This window comes from Lichtheimia ornata (assembly GCF_029851405.1).
Source record: "Lichtheimia ornata isolate CBS 291.66 chromosome Unknown scaffold00020, whole genome shotgun sequence".
Taxonomy (NCBI): Eukaryota; Fungi; Mucoromycota; class Mucoromycetes; order Mucorales; family Lichtheimiaceae; genus Lichtheimia; species Lichtheimia ornata.
The window spans coordinates 121,727-146,713 of NW_026695340.1; the positions used below are offsets into that span (position 1 = coordinate 121,727).

The following is a 24,987-nucleotide window of genomic DNA, read 5'->3' on the forward strand; positions in this document are numbered from 1 at the left end:
TCAACATAATCCAATCATGGAAATGAATGTCTGAAGCAGGAGAATCGTTCCACTGTCATAGAATGGGCAACATTGCCGATTGTGAGGAAATGGCTGTTAGCTCGCAATGTATGGGATATTGTCAATAGTATACAGTATCATTCTTCCATTCTTCTAGTCATGCAAAGTAGCTGAGTTACACAAAGAGGTCCCTCTGCGTCTTTTGCTCTGCCAGGGTCCAGCGACTTGACATTGAACGAAGACCACTCTTCATATAGCATCATGCTTACAGCATAGTAAAAACATAAAGACGCCTGTATCTCCAAACTTTACAATCAAACGTGAGGTTTTTATTAGAGCAACCTGTTCGTCGGGGTCAAAGGAATCTTGTGTGCCAGTTTCACGATCAAGCTTGCCAATCCCAGATTTCGCAATGTCGCTACCAGCCAAACTGGATCCAGGGGTCGACCTCTTCGACGAGACGACCAAAAAAATATTTTTTGGGCTGTTTGCGACATTGAACGCGAAACTTTCACACAAGGTGCTGTTGGCCAAGCCGAGCCCATTGCTCTATTCAAAACCCCACATTTCATTGTAAAGTTTGGAGATACAGGCACCTTTATGTTTGTAAGCGTGATCGAGTTGCTTTTTCCTAGTGGATGGTGTCGGCTGCATTAACGGAAAGATGAAGAGTTGAGTAAAACCGCACGTGGTGGTTACACAAACGCGTCCTTGACAGGTTGCTACACAAATGGATGATGATGATGATTGCCTTTTGTGAAGGTACGTAAGTAAAACAGCATCCAACCATGAAGGTGTGTCAAGGTATGTATCACATTTGCATGTAGGAGAAGGTCGAGCTGCATAAACCAATTTGTATATGTAAAAAGATACGTATACATATACATAATATTGAATGGGTCACTCATCCTGAAACTCAATGGAGGGATCTCTTCATTTTTTCTCTTCTCAAGCTCATCCCACTTCCCACTCCTCCTTATTGTATCACAAAAGCCATATACTTCTTGCATGACCGATACAGTAACGGACCACCTTTATTATTCCATCTTCGAAGCAATAGTATGTAATCCACAAGCTAGCAACCTCCAACAAGCGTGTAATAAATAAACAATGCTTTATTTCATCTAGCTATCTTGCTATGTACTGTACATTGCCACCACCATCGTCGTTGTCGTCCTCCGTCATCATTCCTACTCGTACTCGTCACCAGTCGTCAATCTCATCCGTCACACCAACATCCAAAAATACACAAGTTGAAAAGAATGGGATCTTGCAGGCTTACTTTTGAATCTCGTTGTCGTCATCACTGTCATTGTTGTAGATGGGGTGATCATCGTAAGCGTCATTGTTGTGAATGTGGTAATCATCGTATCGTTGTCTCTATAAATAAGAAAGCAAGCAAGTTAGACCATATGATGCCGGGAATGATGACGATTTGGTATACCGTTAGGCGATCCTCTCAAAGGAAGAAAGCAAATCAGAAGGAATTCACAAACCAAATCACCACCATACGAGCAACGTCGGGCGATCCCTTGTTCTTGAGAAGGCACTGCACGAATCACGCAAGGCCAGTTCGATCCATGGCAAGGAAGGACATCACTTACGTAGAGTCCAGGCTCATAGTTGTTCTCATTCATCCTCTCCAAAGAAAGAATGATCCCCAATCCTTCCAATCATTTCCCACCTCATGAAAAGAAATCCTCAAAGGAAAGAATGAGCCTATCACGAGAAGAGCGTGTTGGTTAAACACATTCACAAGCTGTTGCAAATCCCCTTTTAACTCAACACGCTGACCATGCTCTTCCAAAAATCCATCGTCATCGACCCATCCTCAACTCAACGCAGGCCTATAGAGCCCTGGACGCGTTCCAAGAAGCTTTTCCAGCACACTTGGCTAGTGCAGAGCGACGCAGCGGCCATTTGATACAGGCTGGGACTTGAACCCAAAGAGATGATGATGATGCCCCAAGTTGCATTGCCTGACCAAAGGAACCTATTCAATTCATTATTAGCACATACGCACAATAAGCACCCTTTTCATTGTTTGTTTTATTGTACTTGCCTTTTCCATATACACAAAGACCCGTTGTTGTTGGTTACTGGAAACCGAAAACCATGGTGTAGTATAGTTGAGCCGAAACAAAACGCCAAACCAGCCAACGTCTTGAAACCAAACTTGCTCTCTATACAAGCTGACGCGTCAATGGAACCAATTCGGCTGCAACATTGGACTCTGAATGTACCTGTTGACACCAAGCGTAGAGCGGAAATAGCAACGAGCAAAAGGAAGCAACCATATCGCCATGGCAACCACCCACCACCAACCACGCTCATTCTTCAGCTAACTCACTGACAATGCATGTTCAGAACTACATTAACACCTCACAGCCAACAAGAGCACTTTTCCATAATACATTACCTTGATCGAGATGCCGTGAATGGAATAAGGAGAGGTGGGAGAAAAAGAAGAGAAGCTTGTCTCAAGTCGTGGAGCTGCTGTCCCCAAGTTTAAATCCCCTACTGCTATTACACTAAGGCCACTCAATGACCCTATACGCACCATCCACCCAAACACACACGGGCTCGCTTGGTCGAGTTGAGTACTTTATGTACTTCTCCTGTATTACCCAACAGTCTTGGACTTGCCATGCTCTCGTGACCCGATTATTCTCGCTGCTTATCGAACACCCATAGCGATATTAAGAGTATGTTGACGACATGGGAGGATGAGCATTATGCGTACAAGTAATTAATTTCGTTGACAGAATCCTTATCACCTGCCCTATTTTGGCCGATGGATGTATGCATGGACAACTTCGCATTAGGCTCCTCAGACTTAATCCTTGTATGTATATGCGCCCCATCACTTTATCAGCTCATGCATCAATTTATCAACGCATCATCCCCAACACACAGAAATCCCCACGCCCACAATAAAAGGATGTTGTCGCCGCCCATCATACTCTCACACCTCTCTTTCCTCTGTCATATTTCTTTTTTGATTGCTTACAAGGCCAAATAATTAAGGTTTGTGTGTGTCCTATCTTGCAACCTGTGAATAAGCGCTGATTCTTGTGGTCATTTATAGGGTTTCTTTGTTCCCTGCTTTCATTGTTGTCGTCGTCCTGACATTGTATTCTTGCAACGAGGTAAAGCCTGATCATGTTGCTTGATGGGTCACTACTCATACACGCTAACTTGTTACTTTCGATATAGCTATCTCTCCGTGAAGCATCTGCAAAAGTTGGTTTTGGTGCCATGGTCTACGTCGGGTGCTGAAATTGGCATGGTGCATGATTTGACATGATGCCAATAGCAGGGGAACCCATCCCAACTCGCATGGTGATTTAACAGCTGCCTTGAAAGCAGTCAGCAGCGCGATACCAGAGACACAATTTGTGCATGGCGAAACGATGTTGCAGGCCATCAGCAACTGCCAAGGAGAACTTGCAGATGGGATTAAAAAATTCGAGGTGGTTTCGAATTGTTGCTCCTTGAGACATCTGGTGGATATGTCAACAGCGAGAAACACGCTCACAGGCGCTTTTGGTGCTCGAACGATGCTTCGTGCCAACACGTACTACATTACGGTGGACAGGCAGCAACTTCCTTGTCGATCTACTTTGCTCATGCTAGAGGTTACGTGGTATAGCACACTTCCCGTTTTTGGTGACTAAGCCTTGTACATCGAAAATGAGCCATAACACACTCACATTGCTATCTTGTGATTAAGAGAGCTTGTAAAATAGTTATTTTATTAGTATACGATGAAAATTGCTCTTTGCAAAGATATGAAAATGAATGCATGCTTTATCCAATGGTCCATTTTCCTTGATAGCTGGTTGTGGCATCGAGATCTTGGCACACCTTGAGACCAGCCTGAGCCATATGTTCGAAATCGCTTTCATCATTATACACCTGTGCGCTCAAACGCATATACCAATGGCCATTGTGCTTGAAAGGTTGACCAAGCGTATGGTGCTCGTCATTGAACTTTTCGAGCAAAGCCTTGGAGATTTGTCGATCGGGCAAGTTACCCTTGTTGCTGAAAGGAAGACGCACATTGACCATAGCTACCGTTAACGTCTTGTCTTCATTCTCAAGAATTTCAGTGCCCCATTTGGATGCCACTAATTCGCCACCTCGACGTGCCAGTTCGTTGCAATAGGATTGAATGGCTTCTTCACCACCCAATGATTCACGAAAATCAAGGGCTGATAAAACAAGTAGACGTACATCAACAAAAGAACTGGCATGTGTATGATTACTTACCAGCATCAATACACAAAAAGCTGCTAAAGTCCATTGTACCAGGCCATCCAAATTCGAGTTGATATGCAGCGGTCACTTCAGCCTCCTCACTACATTGACTGTAATCCTTGTAGGCGTAGTTGATGATACTAGGATGGATCAATGAATGATTACGACGCGGGGTGTACAAGAGAGCAGCACCACGTGGAGTATGGAGCCACTTGTGACAATTGGTAATGAAAAAGTCTGGGTCACTTTCATGCAAATCGAGAGGAATTTGGCCTAAATACAATAGTTCTAGTGCCCACATTGATATATAATAGACATCCTTTACCAATAGCATGAGCACCATCCACAAGAGAGAGAATCTCATATTCCTTGCATAACTTGATCAATGCCTCGAATGGACAACGAACGCCTGGTACGGAGCTGATGGCATCGAATACGGCCATACGGATAGGCACATTGGAATCTTTGGCACGTTCACGTTCAATGGTATCTTTAAAGGCATCCACCACCTGACGATCACTTAATGGATATACAAGATCGACCTTGACGAGTTGCACATTTTGCGAATCTTGGATGAAAGCCATAGTACGTTCAATCGCATTGTACAATGTGCTTGCCTACAACATATGGAATCAAAGATTTAAGGTTAAACGTGTCCCATTGTTTATGGAGCGTGCGAAAACGAAGAGCTTACACAAAGGATTTTGTCACCAGGCTTGAATTTGAGGCTGCGGACGACTGCATTGATACCAGCAGTGGCGTTGATAAGGATGGCAAGCTCGTCTGCATCACAATGCACAAAGCGTGCTAGTCTTTCACGGGTCTTGGCCAACTGAAGGTGAACAAAGTGGCGAAAGAAATGATCGGGATTCAGCTCGGATTTACGTTGCCATTCTGAACGAAGAGGATGGATGCTTCGTGGACATCTAATATGATTCATCTTTCAGTTTAGGGGGGAGGTGCTGGTTCATAGTATCAATAGGATCCTCACGTTCCAAACGAGCCATGATTAAGAGGAACGAAATCTTCTTGGAGAAGAAATTCCGAACGCAAGGCACGACCAAAAGTTGGATGTTTAGACATGGAAGAGAGAGACGTGTGAATAAAAGTGTGGGGGAAATTATTATATGTATCCCCTGATGAGTCACTCCCTGTAAAACGATTGTGTCACAGATCTACGAGTGATTGTGCCTTGGATTCAGACAATCATTTTCCCGCGTCGGTGTCAAAGCGACATGTCAAAAACCGAGTAATGAGCATAAAATGTGTTGCCATGCGACAACAATGTGTGCGTGTGTGTGTCTTGTATCCATGGATTACCATCTTTATTAAAACGCCCGTATGCATCATCCAAGTGACAGCTGCGGTTGAATCACCATATTTTGACAAGCTACAACAGCTTATTACGGAACGCTTGCTCCGCTATTGCTCTACATGCATATGCCTGGTTACTTCGTGCAACAACAACACCATCCTCCTGTACAACACTTTGCGCCACGTTTGACATCAACGGCAACAAACAGCCGTTCAGCTCCACTCTTTCTTCCCTGTTCTTCTCAATGTCCCATTCTAAAAGACATTGGCATGACTTGGACACCCCCGATTACCACCTCATGACAAGCGACGATGACTTGGAAGACGACCACAGTGAATCGTCCTCTTTATTACCTCGTCAACATCAACACAACGCGTACAATGCTTTGGACAATGACGACACAGCCACTTCCAGTACAGCTTCACTATCCCCAGGTCAAGAGACCCCTTCAAAAAGCCTTGGTGTGTTTGGCCCTGAGATCCGTAGCTATTTGACTCAGATACTTTTATCAAGGTAAGACGTTGTATATCAATTGGAGGAGGGTGGTTGTTCATCATCATCATCATCATGTTCTTCATAGTTGGATGGAAACCATATTCTTGTTGATGCTCTTATCCCATTGTACGATTCTACTTGTGGTTGGCAGAGGCACCGATCCGAATCCAGAACCTGCAGCAAGATGGGGTCAATCCTGGGATCAATATGCGTTGCTAGGCATCTTTTGTTTCTATACGTGAGTTGTGTTATCCAAAAGTGACGAAGGAGATACACTAAGGCGTGTGTTTCTTTAGGGTGCACGTCTTGACGAGGATTGTCGCCTTTGGATTTCTATTTTCTACACCAAGCAACATGGCATTCATGAGGCATAGTTGGAATCGAGTTGACCTTGTTTCAGTCATATCCTACTGGATCGATGTATGGTTGACTTGCACTGGCATGGTTATTACGGAGCAACAGCGCATCCTTGCATTCAGAGCCCTGTCGACGCTAATTCTTTTTCGGCTCTTGCTAGCAACACAAAGCTGCCGCATTATCCTACAGAGTCTCAAAAAGGCAGGCCCATTGCTCGTTACTGTGACATCGTTTGTCCTTTTCTTTTCCATCATCCTCGCGTAAGTATGAAGGCGTCAATGGTTGGTAATAGCCCAATCTCATCATGATGGCGTGTTGATAGCATCGTGGGTGTACAATCGTTCAAAGGATCCTATCTTCGGAAATGTGTTTGGCAAGGTAAAACGGATGTTGGATGGATTATCGGAAATGGAAATTGCGGATACTGATGCATAATTAGATCCAAACGATCCCAGCAACTATCAAGTGATGCAACAATACTGTGGAGGGTATATGCAAAATGGCACCGAGCAACCTTATCTACTACTCGATGGTGTTACGCCTGGAAGATGGGCAAAAGGTTTTACTTGTCAAGAAGGTCTTGTGTGCCGGGTAAGACACATGGCTGGTGAAGTACTTTTTATTGGTTGCACATGGACTTACACAGTGCTAGGAAACAGAGAATCCTTTTGGAGACACCCTCAGCTTTGACAATATCTTTGGATCGATGTTGATTGTGACCATTACAGCAGGCAGTAGGTATCATGATGGGCGAAAAAGGATTATAGTAGGCTAAGCAAGTTATGTATATATAGGTCAAACATGGACCGAGCCAATGTACGACATGATGGATGCCGAATACGTGTTTGCCAGCATTTACTTTATTTTGATTGTATTCATCATGAATTTCTGGTTGATGAATTTATTCGTTGCCGTGATCAATGAGATGTTTGCCAAAGTGCGTCAAGAATCCAAGCGGTCTGCTTTCACCACTACGAGGTATGACAACGATTTCTTGGTTTGACGCTTTTATGCTGACATTGAACAAGCACAACACCTGTATTGACCGAATCGCAAGAAGAAGGGTGGACTATCTACGGTGGCATCCCATCAAACAGTAACGATACCTTTTTGCGAGATCTTTGTCGCTTCACCCGACCCTTATGGCTCTTGGCAATTGCGGCTGATTTAATTGTGATGGGTTGGAAAAACAATGACATGTCCCCAGAGCAGTTGGAGATCATCGGTATGTATACGATGCATATTTGACATATGAAAAATCAAGCTGATGGTATCAATAGATCAAGCCGAACTTGGTTTTACATTGGCATTTCTGGTTGAGATATCTTTACGATTCGCTAGCTATTGGCCACAATGGCGACGCTTCTTGCGCTACAAGAGGAATCAAGTGGACTTATTTATCGCCATTATCACTTGTGCCATGCGCCTACCTTATATCCACAACAACCACTTCCTCTATTCTTGGCTCACAGGCTTTCAGATCCTCCGTATTTATCGTCTTGTCGTTGCCATCCCTGGCTTGCGGCGATTGAGCGTAAGTTTTATTGTGTTCAATTCAAATGGGATGCTAAAACGTGTGTTTGCATAGGCACGTGTTGTTGGTAGTGCTTGGAACTTGATTACACTTGTCGGCTTCATTATACTTGCGACAACGGTGGTGGCCATCATGGTAATGTTGTGGGATATGTATTGAGTGTCATTGATCTCATCCATATCATAGGCTTTCGAGTTACTTGAAGGAGCCATGAATGATAGCGATGATGAAATGCGATTCTTTTCCATCTACAACTCGTTTGTTGGTCTTAATCAGGTACGGGATATCTTGGAGCTTTAAAAAAGAGGATAGAAGCTTACCCTATGTAAAGCTTTTCTCGGGAGAAGATTGGACAACAGTGCTTTATGGAGCAATGGAGGCTGGTTCCACAAACAAGTCGGCGGTGATCCACGCATTATTCCTGGTAGTATGGTTCTTGTCATCCAATTGTAAGTATAAGACATTACATGACGAACGAAGGATGAAGAAATACTAATGATGATATCATAATCAAGCTATTCTTGTCAACATGTTCACTGCCGTCTTAATGGAGAACTTTGAAATTGATGAAGAGGAAAAGCGTGCACTACAAGTGAAAGAATATGTGGATCAAAGGGAGCATCGAATCAACCACGATCCTGTCGTCAGCAAATGGAATGTGTATCGATACTTTAAGCCGCATCCCAAGCAGTTAAGTGTATACGATCTACCCCCTGATTTGACTCTTCGTACACAAAGAACCATGGTGAGCGATTTCATGCATGGTAGTCAGGTAATCTTATATACGACATCCAATGGCCATTCATGAGCGATCATCTTACATATGCCACATCAAATGTAATAATAGGCAGACATGGAGAATGGCAATGGAAGCAACACACAACTATTGATGTCACCTGTACGTGATGATGGTATCATGGGTCGCATACGCCGTTTCTTCCTTTTCCCTTTTCAGCCCAAACGACAACCATCATTGACAGCTACTGCTATCGAATATCACAACCCCATCCAGCAATTTCAAGCCAACTATTATGGACCCCAACACCAGGCATTCTCACTTTCACGTTTGCTTGTTCGCAAAGACACCACAGCAGCTAGTCTTGCAGAAACATTGATGCAGCAATCAGAAGAACGTCAACGCCAACGATGGGAGTTTATTGCGTCTCACCCAACGTATGATAAACCACTTTACATCTTTTCACGCCAAAATCGATTCCGACGCTGGTGCCAAAGCCTTGTTCCACCTAGTCGTGGTGAACGATTCAATGGACAACATCCATCGCTTTTGGCTAGTTGGATATTTTATTGCATCATTGGTGCTGCCATTATTACCACCGTGGTGATGACCATTTATGATTCTCCGGTTTATCGATTTTATTATGCTAAGAGTGGATCAGACTTTGACATCTTTCGAATTATGGATTGGGTGTTTACAGTCATCTTTACGATCGAATTCGTTGTCAAAGTGGTAGCCGATGGATTTTTATTTACACCAAACGCTTATCTCTTGAATGGATGGCATGTACTCGATTTGATCATCCTCGTCACCTTGTACATGTCCAACTTGTACGAATTTGCAGCATCGACTGGCGTGGAGCGTGGTTTTCGAGCATTGAAAGCACTTCGAGCATTGAGATTGATCAACCTTTTGAAACCTGCCCGTGACATGTTTACCGTCATTATGGTCAAGGGTCTTCTTTGTGTGGTGGATGCTGCGTTCTTATGCTTGTTTTTGGTTGTACCGTTTGCATTGTACGGCCAAAATGTATTCCAAGGATTGTTTTACGAATGCAACGATGATGGTGCGCCCAACAAAACATCATGTATTCATGAGACCATGTTGGGTGTGGAAGCTCCTTTACCGGATGGCACGGCTATTCTAGCACCACGCATATGGGAAAATCCATACGTATACAGCTTCGACTCTTTCTGGAAAGGTTTATTGGTGCTTGTGGAAATTGCAAGTGGAGAAGGATGGATTGATGTATTACAGCGTGCCATGGGACTTGCCGGAAAAGATCTCAACAGCGTTCGTGATAGCAGCCAATGGACCGGTGGTGTGTTCTTTATGGTGTACAATCTTGTCGGCTCCGTGATGGTGATTTCATTGTTTGTGGGTATCGTCCTTGAAAACTTTGCGCGTCGTAGTGGCACCGCCTATTTGACAGCTGAGCAACGACGATGGTTGGATCTCAAGAAACAACTCAAAAGGATGCGACCTCCAAAAAGACCCAAACGACTACCTACTACCGAATTACGCAAATGGTGTTATCGCCGAGTAGTCAACAAAAAGGGGCATTTTTACCAGTGGATGAAGGTGGTCATTGTACTCAACATCTTGTTTTTATGCACCGAGTTTTATCATGACGACCAATTTACGAATATTCGATGTAAGAAGCGTTTACTTTCTTTGTTGAACGATCAACATGCTCAATGGTTGGTTTGATAGTGTACACCTACATGGGCTTCCTTATCGTCTACTGGTTCGAGATGGCTGTCAAGATATTTGCATTGGGTTGGCCATCCTACAGTCGCAGTTGGTGGAATATGTATGACCTAGTGATGGTGCTTGGATGTACAGCAACATTGATTATGCGCTCCCAACGCATTGCCGTCGAGACACAAAAGCTTTTCATGACAGCCTTATGCTTCAAATTGGTACCAAGGAGCGATAGCTTGAACGAACTCTTTACCATTATGGCGTAAGTCGATGTTCTTTGTTACTTTCTTGGGGTACTAACAACCTCAATTTATAGTGCATCTGCTTCCGAAATCGTCAATTCATTCGGCGTGTGGTTCATTATCATGACCACTTATGCTATCATGTTTATGCAAGTCTTTGGATTGACCAAATATGGCACTCAGGCAACAACAGAGCATCTCAACTTTCGATCGTATACCAATGCAATGATATCCCTTGTTCGATTCTCTACCGGGTAAATCACTGATGCTATTATTGGATCCATGCATTAAGAAGACTAACGAATGCTAATAGGGAGGAATGGAATACAGTGATGCATGACTATGCTGTCAGCTACCCCGAATGCGTAATGGCGCCAGATTATCTCGGTTCAGATTGTGGATCAAGTGGATGGGCTTATATCCTCTTTCTCTCATTCAACATCATCTCCATGTACATCTTCACAGCTGTGTTTACTGGTGTCGTGTCCGATAACTTTTCATACGTGTATCAAATCGCCTCCAATTATTCATTGGTCAGCCGAGAGCAAATCAGAAAATATCCTTTTTTTCTTTCACCATTCATCCTATGTGTATCACCTATCATCCTTAACCATTGATTCACGTTCAAGAAAGTTTGGGCAGATATCGATTTGGAACGCACAGGGTCTATTAACGAGTGCGATTACATGAGATTTTGGAGGGTAAGGCTAATTTCACGTGTTTAAAAAGTAAAGCTTATTTGATATTGTAGAGACTCGAAGGAAATTTCAAGGTGCGCATCTATGAACCAGAATTCTCGTATAAGCGGCTTGCTCGTCAATATGTGATATGGGATCGTCGATCCTCCTCGTCATCGTCATCACCTTATGAAGTTCGTGTGGATTTGGATGCCCTCGCTATCAAGCTGGATGAACTTGACCCCAAGGAGCTACATCATCGAAAACATGTGCTGGATAGCCTTTACTGGGTATGTAAGAGTAGTAGCTTGGGCAAGTATGGTTATCTCATGAATCATGTTGTAGGAAGCGGCTGTGATCCAGGCATCCAAAGGAGATGTTTCGTTTAATGACATGTTACTCATGATTGCAAGACGAAAACTTGTGGTACCAGAGGAAGCATTTCAGTGAGTGTGCATGATGATGATGATCGTCCATTTATGGCCAATATTGCTTACGAGAGTGTACACTAGGTTGGATGAATTACTACGTTACCGTAACAGAGAAGAGGTGGTACAAACCCTGATCAAGATCAACCGTGTCAAATGCATGCTCGAAACATATGCATTGAGGAAAAAGTTTCTACGATGGCGTCAGCGAGATAGACGTAAGTCAATAAGGTTACCTTTTTTTCGGGCAATGACGGGAATGATGCTCATGCTTTCTTACCTTTTTGTTAGCTGTTGAATTTGACCGCCGATACTCTCGTCCACAAAATATCATGGCACAGTACAACGTACCCGCAGGCTCTTTACCCACATCGCCTACATCACCGTAAGTAAGATGAAGCTAGCTGCATGATAAATTACTCATCCTTGTGCAACAGTGGCGGGCATTCCAATGACGGCTGTGGTGATGCAACGCAGGAATCGCGTGAACGTGATCTTTGGCAAGGTAAGCAATGAGCTTGGAAAAGGGTGGTAGACATACGTGTGTGTTTGTGTTATGTGATTATAGACACGCATATTGGAATTATTGTAGAGTTGTTACAGGACGAGTTGGAATGATGATGATATCCAAGTACCCCGTTACCCAAATTTGATATCACACTCATTGTGTATGTTAAACAAAGATATACTTTATATAAGATGCAATCAAAGGAAAAAGAGAATGGTAGTGCAGTGGTGTTCATTGTCCTTATGCAAGTGTGTGTGAGTGTGTGTGTGTGTGTGCAGGTGTGTGTGAGTATCGGAGATAAGGGTGCATGGGTTGATAAAGGTTGCAGAGAAAGATACTAATGCTGATCGGGTTTTGTGGGATAACATGGAGATTGGAGCGACGATATTCCTTTAAGCCGAAGCTTCCTTCTTTTCACCTTCAGCTTGTTGCTTATCACCTCCCTTCTCTTCCTTGATCTTGGTAGCTTCATAATGGACAGCAGCAATTTGAGCGTAAGTTTGTTCAGCAAGACCCTTTGCCTTTTGACCAGGAGCAGATTGGAGAGCACTTTGAGCAGCGTTTTGCACCTTTTCTTGGATCTTGTACTTTTGATCGATCTCAACAGCCTTATCCCAGATGCGGTACTTTTCATCAAATTGCTTGACTATATAAAAAGTACAATGTAAGCGACCTACCCATCTTTGCCTCCTCCAATCCATTATCACACTTACCATTGCTTTGGAGGAAACCAAGATATCCTTGAAGACGAGAGGATAAGCCGTACTTGTTATCATACTCAAGACCCTTGGCAACAATTTGATCCTGAAGAACATAGCCGTTTGCTAAAATCTCGGCAGCAACGCGTGACTTGGGCTTGGTCTCTTGTTGATCGGCAGCATTGCCATTGTCTGCAGGAGCAGCTTCGGACTCGGTGGTAGCATGCTTATCAAAGTAAGGCGTAGCAGTAATGTGGCATTCGTCGATCAAAGCTACACGTGTCCATCCCACATTAGATCATACTCTCTTGGGGTGGCGTGATATTTCCTCCCTCCTCCCTTCGACACTTACCATTGCTCAACAAGGTAGCAGTCTTGGCAGCAGATTCACGCTCAAAGTTGATAAGAGCGACTTGATGTTCACCATCGTCATCCCTAATAATAGCATGGTCAAACCACTGATAACGATCAAACTACCCTATAGCCCCATACTTACTTGGTCAACTCAAACTCCTTGATCTTGCCACAGAACAAAAAGAATTCCTTGACTATTATGTGTATGCATGAGTATAGCGTGTTTCAAGTAGTATGAATGATAATAATAAACATACCAGTCTTTTCGCTGGACTGAAGCGAGATGTTCTTGACAATGACAAAGTTGGGAGAAGGCTCCTCGGGGATCTGCAGTGGTTAAGGAGTCAGTTGATTGCGATCAATGCAAGAGGGATGTGAACTTACAGTGATAGTGTTGAAAGCAGGCATGGTTATTGTGTGTGTGAAAAGCGAAAGAAAAGTGTATGCGCGTATATGTGACAAGGCCAAGACACGAAATAGCTGCTGCAGGAGTGGTTTTTAAATACCAGTCGCCGCCCAGAAACTTAGTTTCATATGACAAAAGCATGTGATTGCTTAACAGCAGCCTTCATTACCAAATAGCAACCTGACACTTTTTCTGGGCAAATGCCGAGGTTCATCATTGAAGCGTAATCATTGAACACAATGACTATACTCTCATCATCATATGTTTTGGTTCCATTTTGAGCATCTTGCTCGAGGCATATGATTTATATCCCACCAACATGCGACTCTCATTACCCAACCTTATTACATTTCTTCCCTTGTCATTCCTGTTGGGGATCATCATCATCATCATCATCCTTTTCATGCATGCAATAAAACAAACGTCGTACGTAACATGACTAAGATGCCATTGTGATGGTGGAAGCTACTTTGTAGAAATCACTGTGATGTCATGCGTGGAAACTACTATTTGGGACGTGCACGTCATTCATGCAAGTAATTCCCGCTTTGGCGCTCTCTCTCTCTCTCTCTTTTTCCTTCTATATCCTTCTCTATTATAACACGTGATGAATCGCATTCCTCGGCTATATCAACCTTGGCGAAGGTGTTTCACTACACAACCACAACAACCACAACAGCAGCAATCGACAAAGCAAAATGTGGGCAAATTCCGTGGGTTTATGAAGAAATATGGTCCTGTGGGAGCAGGTGTCTACGTGGCATTGAGCGTGGTAGATCTCAGTTTGACCATGGGCGTCATTAGTGTTACTGGAGCCGATCGCGTCAAAAAGGCCGAGGACTGGATACTACAGCATGTGAAGGGAATGGTTGGTATGAAGCACGAGCGGGATCCAGAGCAACAAGTTTCCACAGCAACGCACGAAAAAGACCCTTCATGGACATCACTTTTCGTTGTAGCCTATGGCATTCACAAGACACTGCTTTTACCAGTACGACTTTCATTGACAGCAGCTATTACCCCCTCTGTAGCGAGATATTTGAAACGCATTAAAGGCAAAAGGTGAACCACCACATTTCAACTTGAACTAAGGGTATTTATTACACGCCAAGAAATGATGTACACCGATTCCAGAATCGATGTTGTTGATGGGTTGGGTTACCGGATAATAATGGGACATGGATGGCAAGTTCGATGGGTGAAATACGGCATTGCTGTGTGGTGGATGAGGATGATGAATTTTTCTTGTTGGAGGAGGGTGGATAGTAATCACATTGCTGTTCATTGGTATCTTCTGATTGCAATATATATGAAAGCGCAACTTGTCGTTCTAATACTTGAATACGATGCATGCCACCGCATGCTTTGGTTGACAGTGAACAACTCTTCTTCATCAACGATACGGATTCCTCTTTATCAAAGACAACAAGTTGGCGTAGTGTAGGTGCAGCTGTCGATCCATCGCATCGATATCGTTTATGGCAATGAGCTGAATCGATTGGCGCAAAGACCGCCCTAGGCTCGTGCTCATCGTGGTCGAGACCATAAAATTGGTAGCGGCAAGTCCAAACCCCCCTTCCCTCTTGGTCCATCACTGTAGCCACTTGTATCTTTGGTAGTAGATAATGCCGTAATACACAACACACTACAGGTCGCAGACGCCATGATGTATGTGCAAGGTTCATCAATGATACAAAATCCAGGTATTGGAGTAGCACAATCAAAACATCCTCCGGTAAGTCGTACAATATGCACCATGCTCGATGAGATCGCTTGCCATTGTTAAGGTGCATGGATGATGTGAGGTTGTTTTGTCGAGCAAGTGGCCACCACATGTATGTCGATGAAGGAATAATGTGAGGTCTGGTGGGTTGGAAGAATATAAAGAAGAAAAGGAAAAGAGACCAAGGAATGATCTTTATTAATTATATCATCATCGGCATTTAGCACGGTATGCAAAATGGATAATCCATGGATGTGAATGTCAGGTGTGCCAGTCATGCTTCTAGGGTGACGCTTTACAGAATCTTTAATTGAAGACTTGATTCCCAGATCATCTTATTACCATGTATGTACGTTTCCCTGGTGACGGCAGCAGCAGCAGGAAGGCTGATCCCCTTTTTATCATCATTTGTCCGTTGCCTTTAACATGTCTTTTTTCAAGAGCTATGATTGAAGATAACCCTTTGATCACATCTTGGCGACAACCATGGACCCACGACTGCCAAGACTAGCGACGACAACAAATAGATGATGGGTCCCTAGCTGTCTGAAACCCCATATCCATATAAAGTCTAGCTTCGCACATTAGACTCTCGCATGAATCGTGCCTTGATTGCAGGTGGTCGATCCCCCACCACATGCCTAGATATAGATCCAAGAAAAGGGGGGTTTAGCCTTATACTCACTTTAACACAGGATGCTCCAAACTTCAGACAAGTACCGTGACATGAATGGAACGCTTGTACAGCGTGAGAACATGTTTCCTAAAAACGGCGTTGTAGATCGTAATGAAGCTAGCCTCCAGACTCGCACTACGCAAATCTGAGTCTCGTCCAAAACAGGGTATCTTAATATGTAAGCTACACATTCAGCTGTATGGGATGAGGATGACATGTTGTTTTTGTATGCTATGTACGTTGTGGCGATCATAAATTAAAAGTATGGGGCAGGGCACAGGGTCTGTTGGTCATTGTCAGACGTAACAAAGATACCATGACATCATGCTCATCTTGACCTCTTTCTCTCATCAATGGCTCTTCATGTAAAAATCAATATAAGGTAGGGCATACAAGCAAATCTATGTAAAATGTAAAATGGCACACACCCTTCGTGAGGATCATAGCTTTTATTTGCGTGTACCTATTGTCTATTACGAGGATGATGATGGGTGGAAAGTGTGTGTATAGGGTAATTGAGTGGCCTCAGTGTAATAGCAGTAGGGGATTTAAACTTGGGGGTCGGTAGCTCCACGACTTGAGACAATGCTTCTCTTCTTTTTCTCCCACCTGTGCTATTATTCCATTCACGACATCTCGATCAAGGCAATGTATTATCAAAGAGTGCTCTTGTTGGTTGTGAGGCATTAACATAGTTGTGAAAGTGCATTGTCAGGGAGCGAGTCGTGTCCAAGTGCTGAGGAATGAGCGTGGTGGGTGGTGGTTGCCATGGCGATGTTGTTGCTTCCTTTTGCTCGTTGCTATTCCCGCTCTACGCTTGGTGTCAACAGGTACATTCAAAGTCCAATGTTGCAGCCGAACTAGTTCCATTGACGTGTTAGTTTGTATAGAGGGCAAGCTTGGCTTCAAGCCGTTGGCTGGTTTGGCGTTTTGTTTCGGCTCGACAACACTACTACACCATCGTTTTCGGTTTCCAGTAACCAGCAACAACGGGTCTTTGTGTATATGGAAAAGGCAAGTACAATGAACAAACAATGAAAAGGGTGTTTATTGTGCGTGTGTGCTAATAATGAATTGAATAGGTTTCTTTGGTCAGGCAATGCAACTTTGGGCATCATCATCATCTCTTTGGGTTCAAGTCCCAGCCTGTATCAAGTGGCCGCTGCGTCGCTCTGCACTAGTCAAGTGTGCTGGAAAAGGTTCTTGGAACGCGTCCAGGGCTCTACAGGCCTGCTTTGAGTTGATGGGTCGACGACGATGGATTTTTGGAAGAGCATGGTTACCGTGTTGAGGTAAAAGGGGATTTGCAACAGTTTGTGAATGTGTTTAGCCAACACGCTCTTCTCGTGATAGGCTCGTTCTTTCCCTTGAGGATTTCTTTTCATGAGGTGGGAAAATGATTGGAAGGATTGGGGATCATTCTTTCTTTGGAGAGGATGAATGAGGACACCTATGAGCCTGGACACTACGTAAGTGAGTCCTTCCTTGCCATGGATCGAACTGGCCTTGCGTGATTCGTGCAGTGCTTTCTCAAGAACAAGGGATCGCCCGACGTTGCTCGCATGGTGGTGATTTGGTTTGTGAATTCCTTCTGATTTGCTTTCTTCCTTAGAGAGGATCGCCTAACGGTATACCAAATCGTCATCATTCCGGTACCAGATGGTCTAACTTGCCTGCTTTCTTATTTGTAGAGATGACGATTACGATGATTACCACATTCACAACAATGACGATTACGATGATCACCCCATCTACAACAATGACAATGATGACGACAGCGAGATTCAAAAGGAAGCCTGCAAGATCCCATTCTTTTCAACTTGTGTATTTTTGGATGTTGGTGTGACGGATGAGATTGACGACTGGTGACGAGTACGAGTAGGAATGATGACGGAGGACGACAACGACGATGGTGGTGACAATGTACAGTACATAGCAAGATAGCTAGATGAAATAAAGCATTGTTTATTTATTACACGCTTGTTGGAGGTTGCTAGCTTGTGGATTACATACTATTGCTTCGAAGATGGAATAATAAAGGTGGTCCGTTACTGTATCGGTCATGCAAGAAGTATATGGCTTTTGTAATGCGATAAGGAGGAGTGGGAAGTGGGATGAGCTTGAGAAGAGAAAAAGTGAAGAGATCCCTCCATTGAGTTTCAGGATGAGTGACCCATTCAATATTATGTATATGTATACGTATCTTTTTACATATACAAATTGGTTTATGCAGCTCGACCTTCTCCTACATGCAAATGTGATACATACCTTGACACACCTTCATGGTTGGATGCTGTTTTACTTACGTACCTTCACAAAAGGCAATCATCATCATCATCCATTTGTGTAGCAACCTGTCAAGGACGCGTTTGTGTAACCACCACGTGCGGTTTTACTCAACTCTTCATATTTCCGTTAATGCAGCCGACACCATCCACTAGGAAAAAGCAACTCGATCACGCTTACAAACATAAAGGTGCCTGTATCTCCAAACTTTACAATGAAACGTGGGGTTTTTATTAGAGCAATGGGCTCGGCTTGGCCAACAGCACCTTGTGTGAAAGTTTCGCGTTCAATGTCGCAAACAGCCCAAAAAATATTTTTTGGTCGTCGTCGTGGAAGAGGTCGACCCCTGGATCCAGTTTGGCTGGTGGCGACATTGCGAAATCTGGGATTGGCCACGATGAAGGTGAAACTGGCACACAAGATTCCTTTGACCCCGACGAACAGGTTGCTCTAATAAAAACCCCACGTTTGATTGTAAAGTTTGGAGATACAGGCGTCTTTATGTTTTTACTATGCTGTAAGCATGATGCTATATGAAGAATGGTCTTTGTTCATTGTCAAGTAGGTGGACCCTGGCAGGGCCAAAGATGCAGAAGGACCTCTTTGGGTAACTCAGCTGAAAAGTCAGGACTTCAGGGACAATGCATGAAAGGTACACAACCCTCACTTTTATGTCATACATTGGCAGCTAATAGCCACTTTTGTGCATTCCCAACTTTTGTGCATTCTATTGTAGGTGGACGATGCTCCTGCTCTAGACATTCATTTCCGTTGACAGTAGGTTTGATCCTGAGCTGATTTGAGCTGAGTTACGCTCACACAAGTTTACATCGGTTGAGCTACATCGAGCGTGTTTTATGTCCAGAGTGATGTATCTTCTTGACCGTAGAAGCTCGCCAAATAGCCTGGATCAACCTACTTTAATCATGGAAATGAATGTCTAGAGCAGGGGCATCGTTCCCATGCAGTGGATCTCGCAACAATGAAGGTTGGATAAAAGTGGCCGTTAGCTAGCAAATAATAACACTGTTCCTAGATGATCCATAAAGCACTATACATTGACCCTTTCATTTATGCAAACGTAGCTGTGTTACACAACACGACCCTCTGCATCTTTTGCTCTGCCAGGGTCCACCTACTTGACAATGAACAAAGACCACTCTTCTTATAGCATCACGCTTACAAACATAAAGGTGCCTGTATCTCCAAACTTTACAATGAAACGTGGGGTTTTTATTAGAGCAATGGGCTCGGCTTGGCCAACAGCACCTTGTGTGAAAGTTTCACGTTCAATGTCGCAACTAGCCCAAAAAATATTTTTTTGGTCGTCGTCATCGAAAAGGTCGACCCTCAGATCCAGTTTGGCTGGTGGCGACATTGCGAAATCTGGGATCGCCCACGATGAACTTCATACTTTGACACAAGATTCCTTTGACCCCGACAAGCACGTTGATCTATTAAAGAGCCCACGTTTGATTGTAAAGTTTGGAGATACAGGCACCTTTATGTTTGTAAGCGTGATGCTATATGAAGAGTGGTCTTTGTTCATTGTCAAGTAGGTGGACCCTAGAGAATCAAAGATGCAGAGGGGCGTGTTTGTGTGACACAGCTCTTTTTGCATGACTGGAAGGATTGATGGATGATACTTTAATAATGTCCATATATAGCGAGCTAACAGCCATTTCCTTCCAATCAGCGTTGTTGCAAAATCCACTCCATGGAAACGATTCTCCTGCTCCAGCCGAGCATTTCCATCATTCAAGTTTCTTGATCCGAGCCGATTTGAGTGAGCTACGCTGGAACAGCAAACATGAAAATTAATGAATCGCAGACCCTGCGAATGTCTCCGTCTTTCAAACTTTTGGACGCTCCCATTCCAAATTTTCAAACGAAGCGTGAAGTTTTTATTAGAAAAAGTTGATCAACATGCTCGAGAGCACCATTCTGACCAATTTGCAAGTTGGAAGTGGGCAACTTCGGGGCGGTGGGCTGTCCGCTCTTTTGTTCCCATCATCCACCATTTGGGTCGCCCGCATTTTGAATCTTCACAATGAAGTCTGCGACTTTTAAATGAATGAAGTTGATCAGCATGTCCAGGAGCATCTTGTGTGAGAGTTTCAGGTTCAAGTGATGCAATCTCAATATCAAGGATTGATGTACAATGTACATGGATTTGAAGGGCAGCGTCTTGCCTATTAAATTTCCACCTCTTCCACTTCCAGCTTGGTACCGTTCCTCCCATTCTCAACTGTTGCCCCATTCAAGCACAACTACCACCTACGAACGATTGTCCTGCTTCAACCCATCATGTTGATCCCGCAGCTGTCTTGGTCCGATTGTCTTTGACTGAATGGCAAGTCCATTGCGTGTGCATCCCACTACAACACACGAGTCTCTTGACACAACACACGCTCTTGCACACTCCTCTACCACGACCAAACGCAACAGCATTCATTTGCAGCAGCTACCATTAGCAAGGGCTTTACTCCATTGTCTCAAACAGTGTTCTCTACTTGCAGCAACTTGTATTACAGCCGTCGTTACGTGGACAGCAGACAGCAGCTAGCCATTGTATAGAAGCAGCTTTATTTACGCATAGCAACTTGTTTCAATACATACAACTACTTATGGATATGGATATGGATATGGATATTGGTTTGGTACATGGAATGGGAGGATCTGGGTATATGCAACGCGTGGAAAAAGAGTGAATCCATTATCAATTTGATTTTGATGCCATCAACCTAAACGATTCATGCATCCAATTATCCTAATTCGCACGCCATTCCACCATCCAACTCGATGTTTTGACACGCTATGCATGTGGTTCGCCATCACGTATCAGGATCCACCTCACATCCATCCATCTGCCTTTGCAAGATGTACGCCAAATGATAGAAACTTACCATGTCGATGCATCTCCACCCCTATAATTGGAGCAATTTGCTTTACCCCTCAATCTATCTCTTGTGAATGATGTTGGATTAAAGATTACTTTTTGGAGAACATGGGATTACGATGGCCAACCATCTCTTCGTTTTCATGAGACCTAAGTTGGACCTTGTCGTGTGTGAGCATTTAATGCATTGTATGCATGTATGGGAATTTGTTATCATTCCATTGGATGGATCGGGTTACTGCTCTCGTTAACTTTGAAAGCTGCCAACAAGTTCGTTCTATGCATCACTTGGAATCATCCGACAACAGCATCCAAGAACTTGCTGATCTTTTATTTGAACCTTTGACCACTGGAGTCACCTACTACCTTGATTACCTAGCAACTGCTTGCTATCTTGAGCCATGACTTGACCAAATAAACCGCTACCTAGCAATACAACAAATACTTGGCTCATCATGAGTGTACACTGCGCAGGGATAAAAGCACATGCCTTTTCAATATTATTAATGATACGCTGGGACAACTGGACATGTCCCATGTTTGCGGGGTCTCAAGGCATGTATATCTTGTTATGAGTTACATCTTCCAGGCAAAATGAACAATGCCGACTATAAAAGATCATCGTCTAGCATTGGTCGCTATCTTAAAGACCTTGTTAATCCATGCAATGGCCCTAATGATGATACGACAGGTGATGTATATCAGCTACTACAAGTTGTCATCATTGAATATTGTGGTTTGTGATATACGTTCATGTTAACAATAGTTACGCTCGGATAGCAATCTCATGTTTGGGACAGGTGTGTGTCACAGTGGATATGCGGCAAATGATTGAATAGAACCATGGATATGGCAGTGCTATTTGCGCGTGTGCAGGATATGCCGATCACGGCTGTTTTGGGGTTAATCTGAAGTTGAGCAGCAGATGCGGTGTTACCATCGGTCGAATAAGGAATCACCTCAACATTGGTGTACGTGACACAAAACACAGACAAGAATGTGTGTATATCCCGATATGCGAGCCATATCCAGCATGATGAAAGAAAATCATTAGCTCGTGAGACAAGTCATTCAAGGAATCGATCGAGCTAAAAGGCATGTGGCGTAAGAATGAGTGTTATTAATTACGTGAAAAGAGGGACCAGGACATGGACCATGGGAGGATTTCTAAATCCATACACTTGGACAACCATGATGGTCGATGTGGCCCTATTTGTGTAATCCGATTTCATATCCTCCCAACAGGCACCAAAATCAAATCCCTGTGCCCACCAAAACCTTCTTGTGGTCCCTTCTTTATCCCACAGATTTTATTTTATCGCTCAACGCCACGACCTTTTTCCTGTGCTCACCTTACGCACGCATATTGCATACGTTTTATCACCATCATTCTCGTCACCACTACCGTTCTTGTTGTCCACGGTAGCAGCAACAGCAACAGCAGCAGCAGCAACATCTCAAAATTTTACATAAAAAGCAGCAGCGACCCGCGACGACGACGACGACGACGAAACGATGGATGTTGGGCAGCAGGTTTTCGTATCATCGATTCATCCTGATTGGGGTGAGCTTGCATCCAAGCTTGTATCGCTGCTTTCCATCACGATCATGACCATTCTCTTTGGTATCAAAACCTACAATGTTCAATTTCAATACCTTACATACTCGCGTTGGCTGGTCTTGGCGCTCTATATCATGTCGTGGGGGTTCACATGTGCAGCCACCCTCTTTGTCTCAACCAACAATGGTGGGTTTCATCTATCACCTTGAATGCGTAGGATGTTGTGGCTCATGCTCTTTCTCTTTGGCTGGGAATAGAAAATTACCTATCTTGTCTTCTCTCCGAATTAGCATGCGACATCTTTTATTCAGCTACCAAGATCATCATTTACTGCTGGTATGGCATATACAAACACGTAGACGACCCATTTTGCTGACACCAAAGCTGTAGGTTGATTGAAAAGGTGTGGGTTGTATCATCCGTTCGTCAATCAAGATGGAGGACCCGGTCGTACAGGATCCATATGGCTTTCATGTTACCCTATACCGGCATCGCCGCGCTTTTGGTATGCGTTATACAAATCCATAGCAACCGTAAACTCATATGGAATACTACGTGTAGATCATTTTTCACATTGCCGAGATTGAAGAAAACGGCATATGCATCATTGGTCTCAAGTATGCTGCAAGTATTCCCTTGCTGGTATGTGTCTTTATCAACCAATATACAGCGTGGATCGCAATACTCACTTTTCTCTACGATTTTAGATTTATGATTTTGTAAGATTGACACGATTTGTGATATGGCATTTATATTGATGCAATTGCTTTTAGGTGTTCAATTTGTACTTTACGGTATTGTTTATCCGACCTTTAATGAAGATCGGCAAAAGCGTCAACGCCGACTGGAAGAGCTCCCGGTTGCACGAAGTCGCCCTTCGCACAATGGCAGCATCCACTGTATGCTTGCTTGTCTCATTCGCCAACATTTTAGCCATCGTGCTCCTTGAAGGCCGAGAACGAGGTGTCTTGTGTTTGACATGTTGTACTGTGGATGTTACCATCAACGTTATTACCATCCACTGGGTGAGTGCATGACACATCGTATGCAGCATGATCGTTTTACTGATGCATGATGAACGAAATAGGTGACCAATAACCCCACAGGCAAGATCAACAAAGAATACAATACGAGCTCAAACAACAATGATTCAATGGGAGCCGTTGGCAATGGTACAGTGGGTACAGCAGACGACTCAAAGTATCGTCGTAAGCCCGACATGTACAATCTCGGCATTGACGACGAATATCTCAATGATCATCCCATGTATACGCTTCCTGGTAGCAACACGCTGGGGTATATGGGCAGTGGTAGCCAAATGCCTGGCATGGAAACAATCCGACAAAATCATCAACCTATCATCACCAACCATTATGGCGATATCAAATCGCCTGTTGTTGACATGACATCGTCTCCTGGAAACGCCCATTTAGGTAGTAGCATGCAAGAACAATATCGGTACATGAATGGTCGTTTTGTTATGATCACTGATGACAAGGGCGATGATAGCGATGATGCTGTGACCACCGAAAGCAGACCTTCTTCCATCCAAGAGTCTCAAAGCAGCCGTAAATCCCTCACCAAAGTTTGATCACATATACCTAAAAACCTATCGCTGGCGAACTTGTCATTCATCCCATTTGTACATGCAAGCTATCATCATGTTCTATTTCACTTTATCCTTATTAGCTGTTCTACAACACCCCTTTTGTTTATAGTACTGACATGCTCTCCACCACCACCCTATCCTCATTATGGAATATCCCCCAACGTAGTAAATGATGTATCCTGTATTGCTATTTTCGTGTATAAAAAAGTGCAATGTGTATTCGTTAAAGAGACAAGATGTAGGAACAAGAAAAAGAGGTCAAATGGGAACAAAAGGGGATGGTGGGCGAAACGAAGGATACGTGATTCGATCAATCTCGCTGCTTACCGAACACGCATACCAATATTAAGCCACCTTTATAATAATGGGGATGCGCATTATGGGTACAAGTGATTAATTTCGTTGATAGAATTCTCATCACCTGCCCTATTTTGGCCGATGTATTGATGCATAGACAACATTGCACTAGGCTCCTCACACTTATTCCTGGTACATGCGTCCCCTCACTTTATCAGCTCA

The 24,987-nt window shown here is 43.7% G+C and overlaps 6 protein-coding genes across 6 annotated transcripts; 3 read left to right on the forward strand and 3 right to left on the reverse strand.

The window, feature by feature from the left end:
• Nucleotides 1–3,810: 3,810 nt before the first annotated feature.
• Nucleotides 3,811–5,343, reverse strand: O0I10_005125 (uncharacterized protein; the record flags this gene model as incomplete). The annotated part of the gene is made up of 5 exons (XM_058485173.1): nucleotides 3,811–4,214; nucleotides 4,273–4,533; nucleotides 4,586–4,877; nucleotides 4,955–5,186; nucleotides 5,252–5,343. The coding sequence occupies 5 exons, from the start codon at nucleotides 5,341–5,343 to the stop codon at nucleotides 3,811–3,813; spliced, it is 1,281 nt and encodes a 426-aa protein (XP_058344000.1).
• A 530-nt stretch (nucleotides 5,344–5,873) lies between these two features.
• Nucleotides 5,874–12,366, forward strand: O0I10_005126 (uncharacterized protein; the record flags this gene model as incomplete). The annotated part of the gene is made up of 24 exons (XM_058485174.1): nucleotides 5,874–6,088; nucleotides 6,156–6,308; nucleotides 6,367–6,687; nucleotides 6,750–6,805; nucleotides 6,867–7,018; nucleotides 7,080–7,161; nucleotides 7,222–7,405; nucleotides 7,456–7,652; nucleotides 7,708–7,961; nucleotides 8,016–8,096; nucleotides 8,148–8,237; nucleotides 8,293–8,410; nucleotides 8,477–8,733; nucleotides 8,809–10,351; nucleotides 10,411–10,663; nucleotides 10,718–10,897; nucleotides 10,957–11,176; nucleotides 11,273–11,344; nucleotides 11,395–11,610; nucleotides 11,666–11,766; nucleotides 11,833–11,966; nucleotides 12,040–12,133; nucleotides 12,186–12,253; nucleotides 12,317–12,366. 24 exons carry the CDS (start codon nucleotides 5,874–5,876, stop codon nucleotides 12,364–12,366), a joined length of 5,091 nt encoding a protein of 1,696 aa, XP_058344001.1.
• Nucleotides 12,367–12,648: 282 nt separating this feature from the next.
• Nucleotides 12,649–13,716, reverse strand: O0I10_005127 (uncharacterized protein; the record flags this gene model as incomplete). Its single annotated transcript, XM_058485175.1, has 6 exons — nucleotides 12,649–12,902; nucleotides 12,970–13,227; nucleotides 13,307–13,389; nucleotides 13,451–13,502; nucleotides 13,566–13,635; nucleotides 13,693–13,716. 6 exons carry the CDS (start codon nucleotides 13,714–13,716, stop codon nucleotides 12,649–12,651), a joined length of 741 nt encoding a protein of 246 aa, XP_058344002.1.
• Nucleotides 13,717–14,321: 605 nt separating this feature from the next.
• Nucleotides 14,322–14,780, forward strand: O0I10_005128 (uncharacterized protein; the record flags this gene model as incomplete). The annotated part of the gene is made up of 1 exon (XM_058485176.1): nucleotides 14,322–14,780. One exon carries the CDS (start codon nucleotides 14,322–14,324, stop codon nucleotides 14,778–14,780), a length of 459 nt encoding a protein of 152 aa, XP_058344003.1.
• Nucleotides 14,781–14,814: 34 nt separating this feature from the next.
• On the reverse strand, nucleotides 14,815–15,549 carry O0I10_005129 (uncharacterized protein; the record flags this gene model as incomplete). The annotated part of the gene is made up of 1 exon (XM_058485177.1): nucleotides 14,815–15,549. One exon carries the CDS (start codon nucleotides 15,547–15,549, stop codon nucleotides 14,815–14,817), a length of 735 nt encoding a protein of 244 aa, XP_058344004.1.
• A 7,264-nt stretch (nucleotides 15,550–22,813) lies between these two features.
• O0I10_005130 (uncharacterized protein) lies at nucleotides 22,814–24,450 on the forward strand (the record flags this gene model as incomplete). The annotated part of the gene is made up of 6 exons (XM_058485178.1): nucleotides 22,814–23,045; nucleotides 23,117–23,195; nucleotides 23,250–23,364; nucleotides 23,421–23,501; nucleotides 23,633–23,884; nucleotides 23,947–24,450. The coding sequence occupies 6 exons, from the start codon at nucleotides 22,814–22,816 to the stop codon at nucleotides 24,448–24,450; spliced, it is 1,263 nt and encodes a 420-aa protein (XP_058344005.1).
• Nucleotides 24,451–24,987: the final 537 nt, after the last annotated feature.